Source organism: Fundulus heteroclitus, chromosome 11 (assembly GCF_011125445.2).
Source record: "Fundulus heteroclitus isolate FHET01 chromosome 11, MU-UCD_Fhet_4.1, whole genome shotgun sequence".
NCBI classification, from domain to species: domain Eukaryota; kingdom Metazoa; phylum Chordata; class Actinopteri; order Cyprinodontiformes; family Fundulidae; genus Fundulus; species Fundulus heteroclitus.
The window spans coordinates 8,355,212-8,368,677 of record NC_046371.1 but is presented as its reverse complement, the minus strand read 5'-3'; the positions used below and the strand labels follow the sequence as shown (position 1 = coordinate 8,368,677).

The 13,466-nt window shown below is 39.4% G+C and overlaps 1 protein-coding gene across 2 annotated transcripts in view; it reads left to right on the top strand.

The window, feature by feature from the left end:
* Positions 1–13,466, top strand: part of sgcd (sarcoglycan, delta (dystrophin-associated glycoprotein)) — a 224,883-nt gene that overhangs the window by 136,766 nt on the left and 74,651 nt on the right. For both annotated transcript variants that reach the window (XM_012873406.3, XM_021321974.2), the window contains exons 4-5: positions 1,501–1,588; positions 10,154–10,273. In XM_012873406.3, the coding sequence (XP_012728860.2) occupies positions 1,501–1,588; positions 10,154–10,273 (208 nt within the window). The remainder of the gene's footprint in view (positions 1–1,500; positions 1,589–10,153; positions 10,274–13,466) is intronic.

Sequence of the window (13,466 nt, the reverse complement as noted above, 5' to 3'; positions counted from 1 at the left end):
AGATGATGGCAGAGCGAACCGAAAACAAGCATTATGTTTAAACAAACCGTCATTATGTTTAACAAGGGTTAGTAGCAAGTTATTAGGGAGGCTAATAGCGGCTATTGCTAGTGGACATTCAGAGGTTATCTAATGGATTTTTAAGCTATATTTTGGTGTAACTAGCAGATCGGAAAAAAGAAAATGTTCCATCAGTGTTGAAAACCCTTATGGATATAAAGTTTTCCATAACCGTAAAACACACCCAAAACACATCAGTATAGCATTGTTTCAAAGCTATGCTAACAGGTTGCTTAGCCTGTTAGCTCCAAGTCTTAACCTCAGTCACACCTCAAAGGTGCCATGACATCACTGTATAAACCATTTAATGGGGTTGATATTGGTACATATATAAATTCTCCAAAGAATTTCCTTTTTAAAAAAAAAAAAAAAAACATTCAAATGAGGCAAAATGTCCCTCCTCAGCAAAAGGGTTGGGTATGATTATGATTGGCAGCTCTACCCAGTTAAACTGCCCCTCATCCACACCTCTCTTCTCAGCACAACACTCCATTACAAATCTATTCATTTGGCTAGTGGAAGTATTTGTGCTGCAGGATGTCAGGACAGGCGAGGCCAAGCTGACCAAAGCCCTCTTTCTTCTTTATGAATCCAGGCCTGGGTGAGCTTAACGCGGGTTTCTGGTGGGTTGTGCTCGGCCTGTGGAGGGGGTCGCAGCATGGGGAAGTCTGCGCGACCTGTGGCAGGGGGGCGTGCTCCAGGGTCAGCTTTCTCCTGCACAGCTTAGAAAGATCACCACAGCTTTTATTTTCACCGAAAATACACTGTACTTAGCTTGGTTCCAGCCTGCACACATGCTTGTGGGTCACCGAACTCCATTCAGACCCACGGTCTCTTCGTCCCTCCTGTGCAGACCTTCTCCTCAAGAAGTCCATGGAAAAGAGGAAGCGTCTTTTCGGTGTAGCTGGCCTTATAGTTTTGGGAGGCACCCTGCTGTGAGAGGCGGTCCCTTCTTGAGGGACTCTCTGCTGCTTCTTTTAGCATTAGTAACATTGTGATTTTATTTCGCTTGGCTGAAATCACAACTGACTGAGAAACGAAAAAGGTTCATTTAGAATAACTTACATGAATGAAGATTGCAATTAGTCTCATTTTGCTGAGGAAATTGCCAGCACATGTTGAATTAAAAAGGATTGGAAAACTTCACGAATCATTTTGGAAACAGGAATATGATCTCACTTTTTATCACATCTGCTCAATGCCAGCCTCTCCAGACAGACTGCAGACCCACTCGTTCAGATCTGACTTTGTTCATCAGCTTTACATCTCTCTAGTCCTCTTAAACACACAAACTGTTATAGTACAGAAGCCATTGTTGGTAACCTGCCTGTGAAGAAATGAGCTTAATATCTACGGTTGTGTTTGTTGTTGGCAGATCAGTGCTTTTTAAAACAGTAAGGCTGAATTTTTAAATGAATAACGCGGAGGATCTCTCCACAGGGCCGCCCGCTGTTCCTGCAGTCGTCCAGAAACGTCTCGGTCAATATCGTGAACAGCAACAACCAGCTGCTCACGCAGCTCGTCACAGGTAAGACTCAGCAGGACCCACACCCACTGCTTTCAGGGAGCTCATTGATGTTTCTTTCATGTGATGCATGTTGCTTCATCAGTCCTGATAACATCTACATCAGCAACACATTCACGAAACTTGATCTGGCCATCTCCCCCCGGCCTCTGAACAGTAATAACTGTGAATTATTTACCCACATATCGTATGATATGAGAGATAACAGACAGAAAATTCAATTTTCTTAAAAAGAAACTTTAATTGGGCCCTGCAAAACATTACCTGGATTTTTATATATTTCTTCTATCATAACAGATGCAACCTTTTTTTGGATTTTTTTTCCATCTTAGACGTCAGATAACACAAGGGTACACATAAAAATATTTACCACTGTTAAAAGCTTCTGCTCGGCAGCATGCTTACTTCCTATGGATAATTAAATTACTGCAAACGGCATCCTTTCCTCTATCCAGACCTGGGCGCATTTTCTTGTTTGTTGTGTTTTTCAACTTTTCATTATTTGCTTTTCATGTTTTTCTACGTTTAGATCAGGGCACGCGAAAAAGAAAGAATTTGGCCTAGCCCAAAATAAAATCAGGGTAAACATCTGAGCAGCATGGCCACTGTGGGGGAGGAGTTTTTAAGTCCATTTCCCACAAATATTGGGACACTTTATTTCACCAACATCCTGCTTGTTTTCTTTCCCAAATGTTTGCAGAAGCAGTCTACGTGTTCAGCTGCCTTTGTTTTGTTGTTTTTGCACCAGTGGCCATGGAAGATTTTGCAACACCTGAATATCATGATTCGGAGGAATGAGCAAATAGTATTTGCAATATATTGTGTAATTATTTTACTACATTTAAACTTGAACTAAATTAATTGAGTATTTTTGCAGTTTATATTTATTTTATATGTAGTACAAATATCAATTATCAGTCCTTAATCATTAAAACAATTAATCATGTATTAGATTATCATTTATTGTATTCCTCTATTTAAAGCCAATTTAAATGAACAATCATGGTTTTTTTTTTTTTTTTTTTTTTTTTTTTCATTTTGCTCCCCGTACCCATTACTAAAAAAGTTATTCACAGAAGGTGCATGCAGCCATCTTGGCATCTGGAATAAAACTGGCATAGGTTACCTGCAGTTCTTGCATCCTTCACTAGAGGGCGGAATATAAGAGTTGGATTCTATAAAACTCTTTTTTTTACTTTGAAGAGGTAAGGACTTTGAGAATGTGTATTAAAAATTGACTTATGGGAGCTAATGACTCGTGGTTTTACTATAGTCATGTTCAGGAGTCGGCACACAGAAAAACTTAGCTGAACAATGTTGGTTATTTTGGTGCTTGTGTAGAATATGGTTCTTTTGATTTCCAATAATCCTGATTAAATATGCTCATTGACAAAAAAAAAGAGAGCTGTTTTCAGAAATATATGATGTGAAGAAAATTGGACATTTACTTATGGTCATATTTTGTAAAACCTTTTTTTAGTAGTATAAACTGTAACCTTGCGTTGTTGTTAACCAGGGTTACATTTAGTTACATCCTGAATTTGTTTTTTTACATCACCTTCTCATATTTGCACTTTTCTGAGGAAATTCACCAGTAATAATTTGTTCCATGGGTTGTAGTTTGAGAAGTAGAAACCAGGTTTTATTACAGTCTGGATAAACATCAATGGCTGTGGATTAAAAGGGGTAAACAGCATTTTACAGGTAAGTTATTTTCAAGACATTCAGCCTTAAAAATTAACCCGTGAAAAAAAATCTGCTGCTAAACCCAAGTTAAAGGTATGAGAATTCAATCCAGGCTATTTACATAACTCCAGTTTGCTACAAATGTCACTTTATTTCAAATTACTATAAAGATTTCAATCAAAGCCCAGCAATTCCTCATACTGAGCAAGCAACAAGTGGTGACAGTGGAAAGAAAGAACTCCTTTTTAACAGCAAACCTCCAACAGCTCAACATAAGCAGCTGTTTGCTGAGACTAACAATTAGTTTGAGAAGACAGAGCACACACAAAACCCCCAGAAACATTGGTCCAGGAGTATTTTCTATATTAAAGAGAAACAGTAGAGCGTACACGGTGTTAAAGGCATTTGTAGCTTTCTCAAAGACTGTCTCAAAGGGAAACACAACTAAACAGATTGTTAAACAAAATGCAATATCAGACAAACATAACCCAAGAAAAAAAATGCAGTTTTCAAATGATGATTGCATTTGCAAACCTGGCCCTATGTAAAAAAAAAAAAAAAAAAAAAAAAAAAAAAATGCCTTGTAATTAAACATAATAATCATGCTACTCTTGGCGGCAAATGCTCCCAGAAAGCAAATGCAATAACTGGCAATGAGTCTCTTAGATCACTTTGGAGAAATTCTACCCTACTTGAGTTTGTTTTTAACTCAACCCCATCAGAGCTTTTTCAGGCATGAAAAACCTATTTAGTGTTATTTCTAAAAGCGGTTGATTCCAAAATTGTAATTTCAAAGAGTTTCACATCTCCCCAGCAAATTCAAAAGCACACCAAGTAGGAGAAAGAGCCCCTTTGTGTTGCAGATGTGTTATTCTGAGCAATATTAGCTCATCATTTCCAGTTCATTTAAATTCTGTTAATCCTCAGAAATGTGCCCTTCATCAGCTTAGCCTCCGTTTCATTTCTTGTACCATGATCACAGTCTCTCCTTTACTTTCTGCACCTGTCACAACCCAAAAGAGTTGGCAGTGTTGAATGAACGGTGCTCACACTGTGTGAACAAGCTCGGGAAGCGTCTTTCACCTTAAAGGGTGCTGACATTTGGCTTCTGGCTCTGAAAATGACGCAGCCGAGCACGCCCCAAAGTTTTTCCCTCGGATGACTAAGCAGTGCTCGTGTTATTGGGAAGAACTTGGAATCATCCTGGAGAATGACACAATGAATTGCTCTCCTGTCAATCAGTCACACTCGAAGGCGAGTGTTTTCTGCCGCCAGGTTACACAAAGCAATTAAGGTCAGACACATTCGCCTGTGTTTTCGTGTCGGTCATGACACCATTCGGTTTTGTCCGCTTGCATCAGAGGTTTTTCTCAAATTTGCTGCAGATTATTTGTGACGTGTTTTGGTATGTTTTTTTTGGGGTTTTTTTATTGGAAGGGAAGGTTGTTTCATAATCACGTTCTGTCTATGATGTCACAATATTTTATTCATATCAAGCCAGTTATTGAAATTTAAAGTGCACGCACGTGCATTCACAAGGCTCCAAGCATCAATGGGTGTCACTTAGAGGATTTTCTTCTTTAACCATCTGCCAGTGAAATTTAAAGCAGTCAGTGCCCTGGCTAATGGTCTATGAGAGCATCCCATTACCCCTGTGAAGTAATAACGTGAATAAATAATGCACAATCTGATTTAGGACTGATGAAGGAGTTTAAACCCAGCTCAGAAAAAAATATGTGATAGCAAATCAGCTTCTACAAGCAGGGAGGAGAGACAAAAGGTGATTAGAGTGCCAAATGGCTCCTTCAGTCTTAATATTTGAAACCTGCTTAGTCAGATTTCAAAACGGCATCAAAATGCCTCTGTAAAAAAATGGAAAATAAAAACTATGTTGGCTTAATACAACACCCGCTGTTGCTATGCTGGTTTGAAATGGGTAGTTTTAAGATTGAAAAACCAGAATAAATTTATGATCAGCATCAAATACCATAACAGTGTTTAGTATTCATCAGCCTAGTGTTCGGGGAAGCAATAATTTCCTGGCCTGTGGTGTTAATCAATAAGGCTAGTAGTGGTTTTGCAACAATTAATTTAACAGCGATTAATATCAATGATCCTAGCAGTGGTTGGCTGTCTGGCCCTGCAAGGCCTTCTCTGCTGGCCTAAGAAATAGCTGAATCACGCACTGATGTTAATTGTATTTTGTCCCTGGATACTATATTAAACGCTAGATAATTTCAAATGGTCTGTCCACTTCCTTTTACAACTTTTTCACTAATTGCAGCTTCCAAATGCATTGTTTTCTATAAAGCATTTGACCAATTAAATTTCTGACATTAGTTTCCTGGGTCAAAGCAATCTGTCCTGTTGCATACAGTGTTGACCAAACTGTTGACCAGACAATTTATTGTCAATGTTATATTCTGGATGGACTTTTCACAAAAAAGATGGATATTGTTATGAAATTTGGCCAGCTCTGAAGCTAGCAAGCCTGTCAAAACAGGAAAGATTATTTGTCCGCCACTTTCAGTCCACTAACTTCAAGCGGTACCCCTGGCTCAGGGGCGCCCAATAGCAATGCAGATTATATCGACACTAAAGCGCTGTCAGACTCTAACAAGCAACAATGCTTTCCTAAACTCCATATTGAATCTACAGGTGAGTGAGGAGGTATGCTGGGAAATTTATCTCTAAAGCAAAAAGTTGAAGAGCAATAGGGATATATTTTAAAAAGTCATTTTTTAAGCAAACAGAAACTTTCGTTCCGGGAACATGATGAAAGCGCCGGGTTCATAGAAGAAACTATATGTGAAGCTTCTTTCTCTCGTTGTTAACAGTATTTACCTTTTATTAAGTCTTTACTTGGTTTGCAAAAACTATGTTGGCAAATATTAGCATCAGGATAACTAGCCATGATTAGCATCAGTTGGTCAGTCAGTGATGGGCAATCATCAGATTTGCTGCAATTTGCATCAGTTAATGCAGCAGTTAGCTAACCAAACAGTAATTTTCTCTAAATACCATAGCAGTGGCTAGTAAACATTTAGCGGAGCAGTAATTAGCATGAATGAGCATAGACGGGATTAATTACTCTTATAGCGGTTAGCTCAATCAGTAGATGTTTAAACCATGGTTGGTTTGCAACTACTTACTTGGCAGTAGTAAGCATCTATTAACAGTAATTACCAATAATTAGCCCTGCAGTTATTTGCCTCAGCTATCTAAAACCAATAAACATCATTAAGGCCATCAGTAGTTAGTACAAATTGGCTTAGCTCAGATTAGCATCAAAGAGCTCTTGATAATATTTGATAGCCAAAAAAGAGTTTAGGCTCAATTAGTCAAACACTGAATTGTTTCAGTTTTAATTGCAGTTATTAGAAAACAATTAGTTTAGTAGTGATTAGTATCAACTATCAACTTAAATTAATAGTGATTAGTAGTTATATTCTGATTTAAATTTGCAGCTCAGCACTGATTAGCATCAATTAGCCTAGCTTCCCTAAGGCTAGCATTTGTTTTCGACAATTCATTTAAAAATATTTTGTATCATTTTGTGCTGCAGTTAGCTAGCCAAGCAGTACTCTTGTTCAATTAAACTTAGGGTCTGCGATTTTACCAGAAGTTTCCCCAAGTCCATTTTTGAATAACTGAGCATGCACAAGATTGTCCTTCCTCTTTTTCTCATAAACATGAACGCGGTTGTCTTCTTGCCGCTCTCAGCCATGTTCAAAGTCTACACTGAGAGCAACAATGAACAGCTAACTACTAAAGGCTGATTTTTTTTTTAACCTCCTTTTTCTAAATACATAATGTATTAACTATTTTCAGGATGGAAGAACGATTTAACCCAGTATAACAAGAAGTGTTTCTGAACAGGATAGCTTTAATCTTATTGATTAGCACCAATTAGCCGACCATACCAGTGACTAGCAACAGTTAGCTTTACAATGACTAGCAAACAATCTCCCTAGCAGTTATTAACAGCGTGGTCAGTAAATGCTGTAAAGTTTTCTACAGCAAACGTTTAAACAATTGTTTTCCAGTAAATGGATCTTTATTCATGTGAACTGATTTTAAGCTAAGCCACAATCAAAAAGTTGTAGTTAAATAAACTATGATAATATAAGGACTCTATTCTGTTAGTAAACAATATTTTCTGCAATTGCACTTAAGAATAAGTAGATTTTCTCAGCATTAAGTGGAACCCTGTGAAGCACTTCATGTTATGTCTAATTATTTATTTATTGAGGAGAACCAACATATATGGTACTATGGGGATCATGAAACAAACATGATGCAACATTTCTACCAAATGCACAAATGCTCAGTTGAATTTTATCCTGCTCATTTGAACGAAGCATCCGCTTCTCTTGGACAATTTCCTCACATGAACGACTCACTTCAGCTCCTTCCACGCCATTTCGCTTGAATTGAGGTCAAGACTTTGAATTAGCCATTCCTGAACATTAATGTAATTCTTATCAAGTCATTTTTTGGTTGAGCAGCCTCTATGTATAGTTCCATTGTGTTGCTCTGTAACCCACTTTCTGTTCAATTCATAAACATCTCTATTGATTCTTTTTATTGTAATGTGTAATATATTTATGGGATTGTTCAGAAGTTATTGCTCCATCAATAATAGAATGCTGTCTTTGCTTAAATGCATCACATGGAAACAAAATATTTTACAAATGAAGTCATTGTAGTTAGAAATGTTGGAAGTGTAAAGTAGAGTGGTTACAGTTTTTTTTTTCTCAGTTGGCACAAAAACTTAAAGGCAAGCTTGAGCACAGGCTTTTTCTTATATCTATTTTAAAATACGCTTGTTTTAATTAATAGTTAAAGGAATGTCCAAGTCCAGTCCTCAAGAGCTGGACTTAGACAAAGTTACTATCCTGCAACTTTTGGATGCATCCTTTCTCCACAGTCTCTAGTGACATATTCAATAAATCTATACAGAATACACAGAATATGTGTTCTGAGGAGGCTCATTTGTCCGTTTAAAATCCCATTTTGAAAATAAATCCTTCAAGCATATGCGAAGCATGCTTTTCATTAAACACATGTTTTTGTATTAAAGGTGTTTATTAGTGTGATGTAATATTCAAATTTTGATTGCTGTGTGTTATTAACTGTAAGCAAATAATCATTAGAATAAATAAAGCCTAGAAAACATCAATGTATGTGTAATCAATTCTATAAAATGTGTTTCACTTCGCTAATTGAGTTAGTAAAATAAATGTCCATTTAGATAATATTCTAATTCATTGAAAAGGTCTGTAAATTAGTTAATCTCAACAGAGGGATGCTTCTCTATATGGAAAAGTCTGGAACGCAGCATTTCTGAGGTCTGAATAAATACGAAAAATAAAATACAGACCAGTGCTATCCTAATCGTTTTATCTATCCAACCATCCAGTTTATAACATCTATCCATAATTCTATCCATACTACTATCTATTTTTTCCATCATCTATCCAGGCACCAATACATTCTCTCTGTTATCCATTAATTGTTTGTCTATGTCCTTCCTTAAGGCTCCCACATACTCAGGTGTGCTGTGCGCTTACTTTGAGCCGCGCAGCCTATCCGCAGACATTTTACCCATCATACCTGAGTGTACCTATTGCCTACATTTCTTCTGACAAATTCCTACATTTCCCACACTTTCTGCCGCGTATGCATAAGCGGTCGTAAAAATGTAGCTCTGCAGACTTTTGTCTGCGCAAGTATGTGGGAGCCTTTACTATTCATCCATTCATTCCCACCATCCTTTATAACCAAATCATTCATCCATCCAAACGTTTTATCTTGTACCTCCGCCGTGGAACCATCTACTTCTACACCTTTGTCTGAATCCAAATCAGGAAATGCTTGTGCTGCGTTATTCTTCCCACTCCCGCCTGTCTCTAGAAGTCAGGTAAAGACGTTGCTGAAGGGACTGAACCAGAACCAGGCTGCAGGTCCGTATGCTGTCAGCCCCAGAGTCTTGAAGGCCCGCGAGGAACATATCATGAATTACGTGGCACCTTGTCAAACTTAGCCAGATTCAAGAGAAGGTTCCAGTTTTGTGGATAACATCCTGCCTTGTTCTGGTACCAGAGAAAACTCACCCATCAGTTCTCCATGACTATAGGCCCGTTACACTAACGTCCTGCATCAAAAAGGTCCGGTGGAGACTGCTGCCGGCCCACCTGAGTAAGCAAGAGGCACCTTTCAGTCCAACCGCAGTTTGCTTCTGGCTGTGGAGTTAGAATTATGCCGGGCTCACACCGAATATGGTTCTGGCACGGCAAAGAATATAATATATTAATTTGAAATGAGTTGCTTTTAGTAGTAAAAAACAAACACAAAAATATGGAGCTTTATCATAATTATGGCTTTTTTGTTTTTAGGTATACCAGTATGTGTTAATCTGTAATCCATTATTTCTGTATTTCATGCCCTGGACACTGTAAAAACAATAACTAATAATAATCATAAATGAAAAACTGGACTAAAAAGGAGAACTCTGGAAGTCTCACTGAAGAAGTTTGAATGTTGGCATGCAAAACACATCCATCCATCCTTAGGAACCATGTTTTGCTTTTTGAGTTCAAATACATTTACTGTTAATGATATTCTAATCGAGATGCACCTTTTTTTTTTTTTTTTTTTTTTTTTTTGCTGGAAGACAAACATTTGCACTGAGCTTTGATTCAAAGCCCAGAACCTCGTCTAAGTTTTGAAACAACACAGGTGCGCAAATACAGTGAGCCAGTTAAGGCCTGCGGGACACTTTCACGAATCCCCTTCTTTTTCCACAGCGAAACCGAGGAGGAAGACATCAGCAGCTTTGGTCCTCCTCTTTGATGTCTTGTCTGTCTGTGTTCGCTTTAGGATCCAGCGGATTTAAAGCACGAGGGAAGATGTTTGAAGTCAAATCCACCTCCGGGAAGCTGCTCTTCTCTGCCGACGAGCAGGAGGTGGTGGTGGGCGCAGAGAGGCTCCGAGTGATGGGTGAGTGGCCGGCTTGAGTGCCGGAGTGCTTGGACGCGCTGAATTCGGGGTGTGAAATCAAGCCGTGAAGTCCGAGGTGTTAACCTTCCCCCCAAAAAAAGATGCTGGCTGTTCAAGGATGATTTTTTTTTTTTTTTTTGTCCCTGACATCAGCTGGTCGAAGCATTTTTCTAAAACTGTGTTTTTTGGGGGATGTATCAAGCTGTTGTGGATTAAACGCAAAGCGATGTCGAGCAAAGCCTACATTAGCATCAAAAGGAGAGAGAAGTGAGGGCCTCAGATCTCATGTTGGAGAGATGACAACCTGCGGATAAAAGAGGATTTTTATTTTCTATTTTTTTTTTAAAGCTGTTACTCAGAGGGAGGAAATTTAAGTTCGGTCAAGAACAGCGATAGCGCGGAGCTCATATTTCCAGCAGGGCTCCAGGGGGAGGAGGTGACATGTAGTCCTTTAGACAAACGAGTTTTGTGCTTATGACGGGAGATAAGAAGTGACAGAGCTGTTTTAACTGGACGGCCTCCGAGCGACGGAGACGTGACAAGTGATTTCCTGTGTGAGCTGAGAGGTGTAGCGGGAAGCGTGAGGGTGGGAGGGGGGGGGGTGATACACAAGGCCTAAACAAAGCATCTGCATACAATTAAAGCTGCAACAAAGACGATCTCGCAGCGTGATGGGAAATGTAATCTGCCCGCAGGAGGTGACAGATTTAATGTTAGCTTTCCTCTTTTTCTAAGGGGCCGTGTCAGAAGATTTCAGCATTAAATTAAATGAAAATTATGAAATTTGTTTGACAGTGAGGCCCAGCATGAGGGTTATTACTGAGCTGCTGCTCAAATTACCATTTGCTGGGTCTGGTGGAAGGGGAAATTTATGCTGCCGAGGACCTCGGGAGGTCAGATATTCGACCAGGGAGGCTGAATAGATGATATGCTAAGTGGATGGATTTTGCTAAGCAATGAGTTCACAGCCGGAACAACCGTCCAGTGAATACACAAAGTCAATGGAGATTTCCAGCAGCAAATTATTCCTTCTAAACTACCTGCATAGTTTATTTCTCTGCAGACACTTGGGTCCATCTTCACTATGCTTTATTAAGCAACCTGTTGCACAACAACCAAATTAAATGACTTTTTTTTTTAAAAACTTGGCACACAAGTTTGAAGCTATTCTAGATTATGTCCACACAGGGTAAATATTCTGTCTGGACTTTTCACCTCTATTCTATATATATACTTTTCAACTCTTTCCAAAACTGACAGTTTCCCACTTGTTATTGACAGTTCCTCCATCTCCCCCTCCCCCCAGGTTAAGAGTCTGGGTGTCATCCTCGATAGCACCCTATCTTTTCAATCCCATATCAATAACATTACCCGGTCTGCCTACTTTCACTTAAGAAACATCAACCGCCTCCGTCCCTCCCTTACCCCACACACTGCTGCCATACTTGTGCACAGCCTTGTCACCTCCCGACTGGATTACTGCAACTCTCTCCTCTTCGGCCTTCCTCAGAAATCACTCCATAAACTACAACTGGTCCAGAACTCAGCTGCTCGCATCATAACAAGAACTCCCTCTATCCACCACATCACCCCGGTCCTCCAACAGCTTCACTGGCTCCCCGTGCAGTTCCGCATTCAATATAAAATTCTCATGGTGACATTCAAGGCCCTTCACCACCTAGCCCCCCCTTATCTGTCAGGCCTCCTGCACATTCCCACCCCTTCCCGTGCTCTTAGATCCTCATCTGCTTTACACCTGTCTGTCCCTTCCGCCCGTCTCACCACCATGGGGAGCAGAGCATTCAGCCGCTCTGCCCCCCGCCTCTGGAACTCTCTACCACCCCTACTTAGAAACACGGACTCACTTCAAAATTTTAAATCACAACTCAAAACTCATCTGTTTAAGACCGCCTATTCTCTTTAATTATCAATTTCCCTGTCCCAGCCTCGGTATTTATTTATTTTTTATCTATTTTTTAAATGTTTTTTGTTTTGATTCTGTTCCTGACATTCTGTTTTTTACCCTTCTGTACGGCGACCTTGAGTGTCTAGAAAGGCGCCTTTTAAATAAAATGTATTATTATTATTATTATTCTTAATGGAATTAGCAGATTTCTCTTGATTTGGTTGGTTTCCTGGCACCGACCCAAATCTTTAACCATATTCCATAAAACTGTGACAGGGTTGAGGTCCGGGACATCCCAGAAGCTTATTGCTACCCGACTTTATCCATTAAGAAACATGTTTGTGATAATTTTTCCGGATTGTGTTCAAATTTCGGCCTTCTAACTTTTGAGGTGAAGTTAAAGCTTTTCCTGGTAATCCTCTTTCTGCGTTATTCCATCCACTTTGTGCAATGCACCAGTAGTATCAGCATGGCAACATAACGCTTAGTTAACCTGCACAGACCCGGCTTTTAAACACAACTCACTGATTTATAATTGAAGTCAGGGCTTTGAGAAGTCCAGAAGCTTCAGTTGGGGCTGATTTATTCATTCAAAAATGTTGCTTTGGGATCATTATTCTGTTGGAAAACCAACTGTGTCCAAATTCCAACCATCTAGTTATGATTTGGGGCGAAATTGAACGATTGTCCTACTGAATTGTTTCCGTTACCTGTCTGCTCACTATGAGCACATACAAGGCAGCAAAGCCTTCTTCCATCTGGAGGCGTTTAGGGCCAGGTTTATGTCGATGTACAAGATTATATTTTAGAAGACAGCCTAGATGTAATGATGTTTTGAGCTTCAAGTGGACTTAAATACTTTTGATGCCAGTTAAGGTGTCTTCAAGTCAATAATTAAGACAATGTATAGCAGTTTGGGTTTATGTGATGGATTTTGGGTACATTTGTAAACCATTAAGATTATATTGTCAAAACACAAACATGTGAAATCAGGAGAGGAGACAAGCTGTGGGCAGGGAAACAAACCCACAGCATGATGGTCCAACTACTGTGCTTGACAGTTCTTGGAGTTAAAAGTCTTTCATTCTCAGTAAATACAAAATAAATATGTGAAATGCTCCTTTGACATGCCCAGTCTCTTTATCTGAGGTTTCTTCCTGTTGAAGGGGCAGTTTTCCTCTTCTTTACATACATGCTTGGTGTGAGGGATTGCTGCTAAGTCAACGACACAACTGAAGCCACTGTCCGTCGCTACATGCTGTTCCAGGAGAAGAGAATGCAATCTGC